General features: G+C 39.1%; 1 protein-coding gene across 1 annotated transcript; it reads right to left on the bottom strand.

The window, feature by feature from the left end:
• Positions 1-1911: 1911 nt before the first annotated feature.
• On the bottom strand, positions 1912-3926 carry LOC104216925 (uncharacterized). Its single transcript, XM_009767058.2, has 4 exons — positions 3691-3926; positions 3332-3601; positions 2358-2908; positions 1912-2270 (listed from the first exon to the last, which is right to left on the bottom strand). The coding sequence occupies exons 1-4, from the start codon at positions 3924-3926 to the stop codon at positions 1912-1914; spliced, it is 1416 nt and encodes a 471-aa protein (XP_009765360.2).
• Positions 3927-13301: the final 9375 nt, after the last annotated feature.

Consider the following 13301-nt stretch of genomic DNA (forward strand, 5'->3'; position numbering starts at 1 on the left):
GTATATTACAGGATATAAGTATGTATTAATAATCAGTAATATCAATAGTTATACGTATTGAACAGGTTAATATCAAAGTCAGAAACTTTGTGTATACTGATGGTAGGTTATATTAAAGAATTCAAATGTATTTTTCTGTATTCAACTATATTCAGTTGTATTCAGCTGTATTCAGTTGTATTCTTTAATATGTATCTTTCAAATTCAGTTAATACATATTAAAGGATACAAATTCAGATGTATTGAACAAGTTATACGTATTTATTGAAATTGTTATATTATAGCTGAGTATATAGATGTATTCCGATGTATTTTGACTAGTTATCTATATTGAACTCAGACACTGTCTATTATTGTATGTCTAAATATATGTGGACAAGGTTGTATTCGACTGTATTCAAATTAATACTGCAACTAATTGTATACAGAATCTAATCATGTTATATATATTCAACCTATTTTTTATAATATAGCTGACTATATAGTTGTATTCAGATGTATTTTGACTAGTTATATATATAACTCAGGCACTGTCTATAATAAATTGTCAAAGTATATGTGGACAAGGTTGTATTCTAATGTATCCAACACATTACTGCAACTAAATGCATCCAGAATCTATTCACGAAAGGCATTTTTAGAAATTATTACTTGACAATGAGAATCATAATTATTGACAAATCGTTGAAGCACCAATACATATCAGAGTGTTAACTAAATGCTACCTGGAGCATTTCTACACATTCGCTTGTTATGTCCTCCCTGCCCACATATGCTACATGAATGTTGATTTTTCGGCTGCAACAACTCACTTAGAGATTTATCGCGCTTCTTCTTTGGCCTTCCAGGAGGTCTTTTCCATTTGGGTGGTAGTATAACCCCCTCTGCAACATGTGCTGGTATGTTCTAGTCATTTTTGTCCGGTAGTGGGTACACAGGCACATCGTATGTCATTACAACAGTATTTGATTTGTAATAGTTAGAGCAATATTCTTCTGGCATTAGAAACTTACTCTTCAATACAACCCAAACATATGAGCATGGTAATTCATCAACTTGGAACCTCCCACAAACACATTTTCTCTCTAACAGGCAGACTGTGTAATGCCTCCCTTCATCGTTAACCGTATGTAAGTATTCAGTTGATGGTACCACCTACATTTAAAAATAGAAATATAAGTTTTGAGCACATACAATTGAATTACCATATGTATAATGCTGAATTACACAGTTACATACAACTGAAATATTTGCATACATAAGAATACATCATATATTTAGACCGGCAGACTATAAACTATAATTACGTCTTATCTTATGAATACTATTACATACATCAAAAATCGGTTGTACTTTAGGCAACTGAAGTGTAACAAAAACATTAGAAGGCTGCGGCATGACAATACATATTAAAATTATGTATAATATAGATTTGTTAGTTGTATTCTGATGTATTCGAATAGTTTTGAAGCATGTTTTTAGTTGTATTCAGTTGTATTCAATTCAGATCTTCGATAAAATATGTCTTGTATGTGTTTGAATTTAGTTGTATTCATATGTATTTATGGCAGTTGTATTATAAAAAATGTTTGTATTCATATGTATTCATGTCAGTTATTTCAGAAAACAATTAAGCTATATAATATAATGATTAAAATAAAACTTACAGTCATGCGTGTAGACATTGCCTCATTCAAAGTCAGCATCTCCTGAAATTTTTTTTCCAAGCATTGTGTATGTTTGTGTAGCTTCTTTGCGGTTACTACAATTCCAACGTCCAAACATCTTCCTAACTTCTTCGAGGAAGGCGTATATTGGCAATTCCCTTACCGACACTAGTGCAGCATTGATTGACTCAGCAATATTTGATGTCATTGTCCATCCCCTGTTAACAGGGGCATACAATCTAGCCTACTTTTTGTATCCAGCTAACTCTAAGTATTCTTTCACCCTAATATCTACCTTCTCCACCAGACTGTCAAATTCAGCTTGTATATATGTTTTTGCCATCGAGAAGTATATCTCGCTCAACTTGGCATGGCTCTTTTTGAATTTCTTATATACGTTGTTCCATAGATGCCATAGACAAGCAAAATGCGGTACATTTGGATACACTCTCGATACAGATTTAATGATACTCTCATTTCTATCTGAAACGATGCACATGTTTTCCCTGTCACCGTATGCTATCTTGAATTGCTCAAAGAACCACGTCCAAGCAACATCGTTCTCTGAATCAATAACACAATATGCTAGTGGCAATATATGACCTATAAAGACAATTGAATACATATTTTTAAAACATGTATTTCAATCTTTAAAATATTAACAGATTGTATTATAATTCAAGTACTCACCTGCACCATCCAACGTGCTTGCCGAAACAAATGTCCCGGTGTAGTAAGATTTTAGGTGACTTCCATCCACAACAACAATGGGTCTACAATGATCAAACCCCTTTATAAAGGCATACAAAGATATATACACGTACATGAATTCATTGTTGGGCGATTTTACCATCCTGATGTGGGAACCTGGATATGTCATATCCATTGTATATAAGTATCCTGGTAATTTTTTGTATGAATCAGCCGGTTTACCTCTCAAAAAATTCATTTCCTTTTCTTTAGCCCTCCACGCCAACATATCACTAACATCTACACCTAAATCTGATTTCACATCATCAATAATATCCTTTGGGGTGTATTTCCTCTTATGATTAGTAAGCTTAGGCCTAATCATACCACCTATAAGGCTGCTACTTGCCTGTCGCTGCTCATACACCTTGTCCTTCAGCGGACATGTATGGTTATCAATGAACTCTCTCACTTTGAATAGTTCTAATTTGTTAAAGCTTGAAGCCTTAAACCTCCATTCACAATATTCTGAAATACATAATAATGCATAGCTGCAAAGAATTAATCATTGTACATATGATTAGCATAAATATTTACAAAAAAATGCACTCATATACATACGAATACAATCTGACATAGATACATTCTGACATCTATATATATAAAGTTTTATACTACTGAATTCAATTATAGTTATATGCATTTAAATACAATGAATACAATTGAATACAATTGTGGGTATATGCATACACTTAAAACCACAGTAGACAAAATAAGAAAATAATTAGAGACACTATAATGTAATTATACCAGTAAAATACATATGAATACATGTATTTAAGGACCATAAACAAACATATGTTAACGACATCAGTGATAATCAAGAGGAAATCCACAAATACGCATAAATACAACAACGTTAAACTTACAACTCGAACCAATAATAGAAAATACAAAAAAAAATACATGCAAACCTGACAGCATTAGACCTATCAACTCGGAATTGAAACCTTTGAGATATAGAATAATTCTCCATTACCTCTTTCAATGTAGCCTTATCCTTATACATTTGTCCAGCCATAACCTCCCTTTGATTAGTTTTTGAAATTATCAAATCCTTGTCCAGTTCGAACACCCCAATTGCTTCTCCTGAATTGACAAAATCTAGAGCCAGTGTATCATCTGTATCGGAATCGTACCTTTGAACTGCTTCGTCTATTTGCACAATGTTGCCTTGATTTAAACTACCCCGGATACAAGTTCTTTTTCAATAGTTGTTATGCACAAAGGATACATCCCGAATTCTCTGTTCTCTTTTTTCAACTCTACATACACTCTGTAACCCATATCATTGTGTATTTCCATTGGCGTGCAATTTCCTTCTAATTTGTATTGAATTTTAATGGACTTTGAGCTCAAATCTATGCCCAGTTGATTAGAAATTGAAGCAACCAAATCATTAAAGGACACATACTCTTTTATCAGTATTCCCTCAATTGAAAAATCGACGTAATTGCACTCATCGTTCCACTTGCCAGAATGACGCAACAACACTATTAAATCTGCCATATGTATGAAGGAACTATACCGTATTTTGTATATAATTTGTATCAATCTAATTTTCCGTGGTTGAATTGATATCTGCGAACAGAGAAAAAGGAGAACTGAATGGAAGAACTACGAACAGATGTTGCTCTTGATTTCACTACTTTTTTTTTTGAATCGTGTATGGAAGAATACAAATTAATGAGTAATAGTTTTTGTTCATTGAGTTAAATTAGGAGAATATCATGTTATTTGATTTCCTTTCCGTTTTTAACTAGTTTAACCTTCCAGATTTTACGCAGATACATTACCGTATTCACGATAAGGCCGCATGAATACAGTTAAATACATATCAACCTTAGCTGGAATTCCCCTTTTAACGCCTATTTTTTCTATTGTATTAATGAATACAATATCTTAAATACACCAAATACATTGTATAAAGACATAAAAGGTATCTATAACACGTAATATAACAAAAGGTATCTATAAATGGCTAATTAGACCTAAAAGATGGTGCTTTTAGTCAGCTCAGGATTGAGATATCATTGTTATTGTTGTAACATGGTCTAATTAAATTGATGCTAGATCAGCGAAATAAAGTTTTTTAGCTATCTCAAAAATCCCATAAAATCTTTGGGATATTTACAAAGAGCTCAAGACATCAAATATTGTCTTTCTTAAAGCGGAAATAATCAAGAGATGTTATTCCTCATTACCAACTCGAAATACTGTCTGACTTTCATGGAGATCAAATATGTCCACTAAGATCCGCATTATTATACGTTTGAGAAACACGCTGCTCTAGCCCTCAAATCGCGAAAACAATCAAAGAGAAGATTAAGGAAACAAACAGGATTGTATAGAAACACGCTGCTCTAGCCCTCAAATCACAAAAAACAATCAAAGAGAAGGATTAAGGAAACAAACAAAATTGTACTCACAATTGATTAATAATTTTTTTTAAAAGCATTTTATCTTGAGAAAGGGAGAATATTATGAAAGTTAAGTCGTGCAATAAAATTTAAGTCTAAGGAAAAATAGTAAGGACATCTCCAACCTTTACCCCATTTTTGGTCCCCAAAATGGAGATTTTCCCATTTTGGGGATAACTTACTCCAACCATTCCCCCATTTTTTCCTTCAAACTTTTTTATATTCTTCTCTCTCTTCTATATTATATTATTATCTTTCATTTCAATTTTATTAATTTTCATTAAACAAATTCCATCTTTTATTTTCATTAAAATAATTCCATAAAATTTTAAATAATATAATTTGTAAGCAATTATTATATATTAACAAATAATTCAATTAAAAGTGAAATCACTGTGATACAAGATTAATTAAATACATATTACATAATGATAAAATTTATTCGAAATACTATTATAGATTAATGTATTTTCATTTAATGTATTTTCAATTTTCACTTTTCAATTTTAGCAACATCTAATATTTTATATTTGCACCTTTCAATTTTAGTAACATCTAATATTTTATATTTGCACCATTCATTCTTTGAGATGATTATATATTTTTTGTACAAATATAACTTATAATAAAATTAACTTACAATTTTACATAAAAAAATAAATGCACGAAAATTAATTTATCAAAATTATACGCCAAAGTTAAGATGTAAAATTAATATTATAAAGATATTATATAAACACAATTAGGTATATCTAGAGAGATAAATTAAAAGATTAAATAATAAAATATAGAAGAATAGTAATTGGGGAGATGAATAGTGTACTCCCATATTTGAGGGAACACTATTCATCCCCCATTTTAGGGGCAAAAATGAGGGGGGGTTGGAGCTTCATAATTCAAGCAATTTGAAGTTAAGCATTGCAATTAATTTTAAGTCTAAGGAAAAATAGTACTCCAAACAATTTTTAGGCATTCTACAGGATAAATTTCCAAGCAATCGTGAAAAAAGGAAAGAAAGGAAAAAAAAAATTAAACTGCCTCAATTGAGAGCTAGGTTGCTGAGATAACTTATGCATTATGTGTGATGACCCAAAAGGTTATCACTTGTTTTTAAAATAAATTCTATGTTCCGAGACCCTAAAAACCTCTTTTAGCATCACCTCGATTTGTGTGTGCAGCCCGAGCGTGTAGCCGGAAACCCTATGTGTGAAAATTGGTTAAAATGATAAATTTTGATTATTAAATGAATTAATTTGATTTCGGTCAACGTTTTAGGTAAACGGACCTGGACCCGCGATTTGACGGTCCCGGAGGGTCCGTAGGAAAATATGGGACTTGGGCTTATGCCCGGAATCGAATTTCGAGGTCCCAAGCCCGAGAAATGAATTTTTGAAAGAAATTATTTTCTAAAAAATATAAAGGTTTTTGAAAGTGAAATGTTATGTGAAACCTGTGGTTTTGGGCCCGTGTTATGGTTCCGGAGCCCGGTACAGGTTCAATATGATTTATATGTATTGATGGTAAAGTTTGGTAAGAAACGGAATCCATTCGACGTGATTCGGACCTTAAATGCAAAATTTGATGTTTAAAGAAGTTTTAAGAAATTTCAATGATCTTGAGGTTTAATTCGATGTTCATGATGTTATTTTGGTGATTTGATTATACGAATAAGTCCGTAGGATATTTTTGAGGTAGTGTGCATGTTTGGTTTGGAGCCCCGAGGGCTCGGCTGAGTTTTGAATAGGCCACGGGGTGCATTTTGGACTTAGAAAAATTTCAGATTTTCAGCTGTGCATAGCAGGCCTACAGGCTTCGCATGCGAGTGGCTGATCGCAATTGCGAAGGAACCTAGGCCAACTCCAGTCTCGCAAATGCGAGGCTCCTTTAGCAAATGTGAAACTCCCCTGTTCAGCCTTGAGTCGCAAATGCGACCCTGTCTTCGCAATTCCTATCTCGCAATTGCGAGACCCTTTTCACATTTCCCAACCTAGCAGAGGTCGGGGTTCGCAATTGCAAACCTGTGACGATCCAAAGGGTCATCACCTGTTTTTTTACTCATTATGTGCTTCCGAGGCCTTGAAAACCTCATTTAGAGTCGCTTCGATTTGTGTGCGCAGTCCGGGCGCGTAGCTGGAAAACTTAAATATGAAATTCTGTGAAAAATGTTAAGTCTTGACTTTAAAATGAATAAATTTGACTTCGGTCAATATTTTGGGTAAACAAACCCGGACCCGTGATTTGACGGTCCCGGAGGGTCCGTAGGAAAATATAGGACTTGGGTGTATGCCCAGAATCGGAATCCGAGGTCCCTAGCCCGAGAAATAAATTTTTAAGTGAAATTGTTTTCAGAAATTGTTTAAGGAAATTTGAAGTGAAAACTGATTAGAAAGCAATTGTATCGAGCCCGTATTTTGGTTCCGGCGCCCGGTACAGGTCTTATATATGATTTGAGTCATTCCTGTGAAATTTGGTTAAAAACGGACGTCGTTTGACATGATCCGAACCTTAATTGAGAAATTTGATGTTTAAAAGAGTTTAAGAAATTTTATTGATCTCGAGGTTTAATTCGATGCTCGTGATGTTATTTTGGCCATTTAAGTACACGAATATGTTCGTAAGATGTTTTTGAGGTTGTGTGTATACTTGGGTTGGAGTTTCGAGGGCTCGGGTGAGTTTCGAGTGGGCTCCGGAATGCCTTAGGCTTAGAAAGTCAGATGTTGCAGGTTTAGAAAGTTGCAGTCTCTTAACCCTCTAGTGTGGTCCGCGAGAAATCGCGTGCGACCGCGGAGGGGCCAGCGCTGCCGCGGTTGCCTTTGTGCGGTCCGCCCAGGGTGCTGAACTGCAGGTCTTCAGGGAGGGGCCAGCGCGGCCGCAGTCGCCTTTGTGCGGTCCGCGGTGGAGGCTGTGCGGCCGCAGTCCATTTGATGCGGTGTGCACTGGGGGTCTGAGAGGGGTATAAATAAACGAGAATTTCAGTTATTTTTTCACTTTTCAAAACCCCAAAACATAAGAGGCGATTTTTCAAACAACCTTTCTTCTCAAAAACGTTGGTAAGTGATTTCTAACTCATTTTATTCACTCCTTAACATCTTTTAACATGATTTCAACTTCAAATCAAAGATTTTCATGGGAAAAATTTGGTGTTTGGGTAGAACCTAGATTTTCTAAAATTGGGGATTTGGACCTCAATTTGAGGTCCGATTTCCAAAAAAATTATATATTTGGATTCGTGGGAGAATGGGTAATCGGGTTTTGGTCCGAACCTTGGATTTCGACCACGTGGGCCCGGGGGGGGGGGGTTGATTTCTGACTTTTGGGTAAAACTTTAGAAAACTCATTTTCATGCATTGGGGTTGATTCATTTAGCACTTATTGATGTAATTAAGTAACTTGTGACTAGATTCGAGCGGATTGGTGGTGGAATCAAGGGGTAAAACTATAGTTGAGACTTGAGTGGTGATCAAGGCATCAAGATAAGTGTTTGGTCTAACTCTAGCTTGAGGGATTAGGAGTTGAGTCATACTTGCTACTTGCTTCTTGTTAAGTACGACGTATAGGCATGGTGACGAGTATCTATACGTTGGTGTCAAGCATGACCGTGAGTCTTAAATTGAAAGTTGTTGTGTTCTTAAATGACACTTGGGTGTTTTACTTAATGATCTTCTATGATTGAGCATTTTCAATAATTGAACTGAATATAAGTTGAGTTGAGGTTGGTTATAGCTGATTCTCCCTTGCCGGGATGACTAATTCAATATTGTTGTTCCCTTGCCGGTAAAATTATAACATTGTTGTGTTCCCTTGCCGGAAAGTTATTATATTATTTATGTTCCCTTGCCGGGATTTCTTGTGATTGTGTGATGAAATGTAAAAGGGAGTGTGTGGTACGCCTACCACGAGATATAATGAAATGGGAGCAGGTGGTATGCCTACCACAACATATAATGAAATGGGAGCGGGTGGTACGCCTACCACGAGATATAATAAAATGGGAGCGGGTGGTATGCCTACCACGAGATATAATGAAATGGGAGCGGGTGGTACGCCTACCACGAGATATAATGAAATGGGAGCGGGTGGTACGCCTACCACAAGATATACTGAAATGGGAGCGGGTGGTACACCTACCACAAGATATGAGAAATGGGATCGGGTTGCATGCCTGTAACAAGATGGAAATGAAAGTGAAAGTTGCCTTATTTTTCCTTACTATTCTTTAGTATTCCGTTTTATCTGCTACCCCCGGAGCATGTTCCCCCTTTACCAGCTTTGATTGCTATTACCTGTTTACTTTTCCTCCATATAGTATATAACTGCACATGTTTATCTGGAGATTGGTCCTAGCCTCGTCACTATCTCGCCGGGGTTAGGCCAGACACTTACCAGCACATGAGGTCAGTTATGCTGATACTACACTCTGTGCTCTTTTGCATAGATCCAGGTCTTGGACAGTAGCAGTAGCGCGGGAGCCAGCTTTCAGTCCAGTGAGACACCGAGGTAGCCTTGCAAGCGTCCGCAGGCCCGACGTCTCCTCTCTCTTTATTTTAGTCTATTATCTCATGTATTCGAGACAAATAGTTTGTATTTTTCTTTCAAACGGTTATATTTAGTACTCTTAGAAGTTCTTGAGTAATGTGACACCAGTTCTTGGGTAGAGGCATATGTTGATTTCCGTATTATTGTTCAGTTTCTTTAATTTAAGTCTTTCGTACATTTACTAAATTCCACTGTTTTTTTGTTATCACTGATAATCGTTAAAAGAAGTGATTTGTTAATGAAGTAAGCTGTTATGGATTGACTTGCCTAGCTCACATTAGTAGGCGCCATAACGAATTCCAAGGGTGGAAAATCCAGGTCGTGACAAGTTGGTATCAGAGCTCTAGGTTACATCGGTCTCACAACTCACGGACAAGCTCAGTAGAGTCTGAGGGATCGGTACAGAGACGTCTGTACTTATCCCCAGAGGCTATAGAGTTAGGAAAATTTCACACTTATTCTTTCTTGTCGTGCGGATTTGTTTCTCAAATGCTAATTGGGTTTCTACTCTGTTCTTTCGCAGATGGCGAGAACACGCGCTTTCTCATCTAGCACTCAACAGCCTGAGCCCCCAGCAACAGCTCCCACTAGGGGCAGAGGCCGAGGCCGTGCTAGAGGCCGAGGTAGGGACAGAGTTCAGCCCCGAGCAGCAGCACCAGTGGTGGAGCCTCAGGTTGATTTTGAGGAGGAGGTTCCGACCCCAGCAGTTCTGATGGGCCCAGCTCAGGTCCTAGAGGGTTTTATTGCTACCCCAGTTCTTCAGGACGCTCTGGTCCGATTGGTGGGACTCATGGAGAGTGTCACCCGAGCAGGTTTGCTTCCTGTAGCCCCAGCCACTTCTCAAGCTGGAGGAGGGGCTCAAACTCCTGCTATACGCACTCCGGAGCAGGTAGCTCCTTAGATTCAGACTCTAGCGGTTTAGCCAGTTGGAGCAGTCCAGCCGGGTGTAGTAGCTCAGATCGGTGATGGAGCGGATATGTTTGCCGATGATTTGTAGAGGCTGGATAGGTTTACCAAGCTCTTCACTACTACTTTCAGCGGTGTTTCTTCTGAGGATCCCTAGGATTTTCTATATAGCTGTCATGAGGTTCTCAGGAACATGGGTATTGTTGACACCAATGGGGTCGATTTTGCTACATTCCGCTTGTCTGGATCCGCCAAGACTTGGTGGAGGGATTATTGCTTAGCTAAGCTAGCCGGGTCGCCATCTTTTACTTGGGAGCAGTTTACAGTATTGTTTCTGGAGAAGTTTCTCCCCATTACTTAGAGAGAGGCCTATCGGAGGCAGTTCGAGCGCCTCCAGCAGGGTTCCATGGTGGTCACCCAGTATGAGACCAGGTTCATCGACTTAGCTCGCCATGCTCTTGTCATACTTCCTACCGAGAGAGAGAGGGTAAGGAGGTTTATCGACGGTCTTATTCAGCCGATTCGTCTTCAAATGGCTAAGGAGGCCGGGAGTGAGATCACTTTTCAAGAGGCGACCAATGTGGCCTGCAGAGTTGAGATGGTTCTGTCGCAGGGAGGTGGTCAGGGGTCGGATAAGAGGTCACGCCATTCAGGAAGATTTAGTGGTACCTCGTTTGGAGGTAGGGATTCAGATGATAGAGGCCATCCTCCTAGGGCCTTTCAGTCATCTCTTCAGGCTTTTCACGGTACTTCAGGTGGCCATGGTCCTCTAATTCAGTATTCTAATCAGTAGTCCTTCAGTGCACCACCAGCACCTATCAGTGCACTGCCGCTTCAGAGTTTTCAGGGTCGTCAGCCCCAGCAGCCAAGGGCTTGTTTTACTTGTGGTGACACGAGGCACATTGCTAAGTATTGCCCTCGGGCTTCGAGCAGTTCTCCGTATCAGGGTTCCCGTGCTTTGGTTCAGGCACCAGATGTTCCATAGCCCGCCCAACCAGCTAGAGGTGGGGGTAGAGGTGCTAGAGGTGGAGGTAGAGGTCCTAGAGGTGGAGCTCTGGCCGCCAGAGGTGGAGGTCAGCCAGCAGCAGGCCGTCCCAAAGAGGTATTTCAGGGTGGTAGGGCCCAACCCCGATGTTATGCTCTCCCAGCCAGGCCCGAGGCTGAGGCTTCAGATGTAGTTATTACATGTACGGTTCTGGTTTGTGATAGAGATGCTTCAGTGTTATTTGATCTAGGCTCTACATACTTGTATCTGTCATCTTATTTTGCACCGTATCTGGTCATGCCTAGTGATTCGTTGAGTATTCCTGTTTATGTGTCTATGCTGGTGGGTGATTCTATTGTGGTAGATCGAGTCTATCGCTCTTGTGTAGTTGTGATTGGGGGTCTTGAGACTCGTGTGGATTTGTTGCTTCTATACATGGTCGATTTCGATGTCATATTGGGGATGAACTGGCTATCACCTTGCCATGCTATCTTGGACTGTCACGCCAAGACTGTGACTTAGCTTTACCGGGTATGCCTCGTTTAGAGTGGAGAGGACTCCTGGTTATTCTACCCGTAGCGTCATTTCTTATGTGAAGGCTTGACATATGGTCGAGAAGGGGTGCTTGGCCTATTTAGCTTATGTTCGTGATTCTAGTGCGGAGGTTTCCTCTATTGATTCTGTGCCTGTGGTTCGTGAGTTTCCTGAGGTATTCCCTTCAGACCTACCGGGTATGCCGCCCGACAGGGATATTGACTTTTGCATTGATTTGGCTCCAGAAACTCAGCCCATTTCTATTCCGTCGTATCGCATGGCCCCACCTGAGTTGAAAGAGTTGAAGGAGCAGTTGCAGGACTTGCTTGAGAAGGGTTTCATTAGACCCAGTGTTTCGCCTTGGGGTGCGCCGGTGTTGTTTGTTAAGAAAAAGGATGGTTCGATGAGAATGTGCATTGATTACCGATAATTGTACAAGGTTACCATCAAGAATAAGTATCCACTACCGAGGATCAATGATTTGTTCAATCAGCTTCAAGGTGCCAAGGTATTTTCAAAGATCGACTTGAGATCTGGCTACCATTAGTTGAGAATTACGGCATCCGATGCTCCTAAGACAGCTTTCCGCACTCGGTACGGGCATAATGAGTTCTTGGTCATGTCATTTGGGTTGACAAATGCTCCAGTGGCTTTTATGGATTTGATGAACCGAGTGTTCAGGCTTTATTTGGACTCGTTCGTGATAGTCTTCATTGATGATATTTTGATATATTCCCGCAGTCAGGAGGAGCACGAGCAACATCTCAGAGTGGTTCTTCAAACTCTGAAAGATAGTCAGTTATATGCTAAGTTCTCGAAGTGTGAGTTCTGGCTGAGTTCAGTTACATTTCTGGGTCATATTGTATCAACAAATGGTATTCAGGTTGATCCGAAGAAGATTGAGGCAGTTAAGAACTGGCCTAGACCAACATCATCTACAGAGATTCGGAGTTTCTTGGGATTGGAAGGCTACTATCGTCAGTTTGTGGAGGGGTTCTCATCTATCGCAGCCCCGATGACTAGGTTGACCCAGAAGGGTGCCCAATTCAGATGGTCGGACGAGTGTGAGGCGAACTTTCAGAAGCTCAAGACAACTCTGACTACCTCACCGGTGTTGGTTTTGCCCACAGGTTTAGGGCCTTACACTGTTATTGCAATGCTTCCTGTATTGGGCTTGGTGTAGTGTTGATGCAGGATGGCAAGGTCATTGCCTATGCTTCGAGGTAGTTGAAGATTCATGAGAAGAACTATCCGGTCCATGATTTAGAGTTAGCAGCCATTGTTCACGCATTGAAGATTTGGAGGCATTATCTGTATGGCGTGGCATGTGAGGTGTTCACTGATCACACGAGCCTTCAGTATTTGTTCAAGCAAAAGGAGTTGAATTTGAGGCAGAGGATATGGTTGGAGTTGTTGAAGGATTATGATATCACTATCTTATATCACCCGGGAAAGGCCAACGTGGTGGCCGATGCTCTAAGTAGAAAGTCAGCCAGCATGGGC

The sequence above is a fragment of the Nicotiana sylvestris genome, chromosome 6 (assembly GCF_000393655.2).
Source record: "Nicotiana sylvestris chromosome 6, ASM39365v2, whole genome shotgun sequence".
Classification (NCBI taxonomy): domain Eukaryota; kingdom Viridiplantae; phylum Streptophyta; class Magnoliopsida; order Solanales; family Solanaceae; genus Nicotiana; species Nicotiana sylvestris.

What these genes read in the sequence shown, in the direction of transcription:
- LOC104216925 (XM_009767058.2), bottom strand. Translation starts at nt 3,926, where the DNA reads ATGGCAGATTTAATAGTGTTGTTGCGTCATTCTGGCAAGTGGAACGAT. An exon ending in GATAGGTCTAATGCTGTCAG is followed by an intron (nt 2,909 to 3,331) that starts GTTTGCATGTAT and finishes AATTCTTTGCAG; the next exon opens with CTATGCATTATTATGTATTT. An exon ending in AAGCACGTTGGATGGTGCAG is followed by an intron (nt 2,271 to 2,357) that starts GTGAGTACTTGA and finishes TTGTCTTTATAG; the next exon opens with GTCATATATTGCCACTAGCA.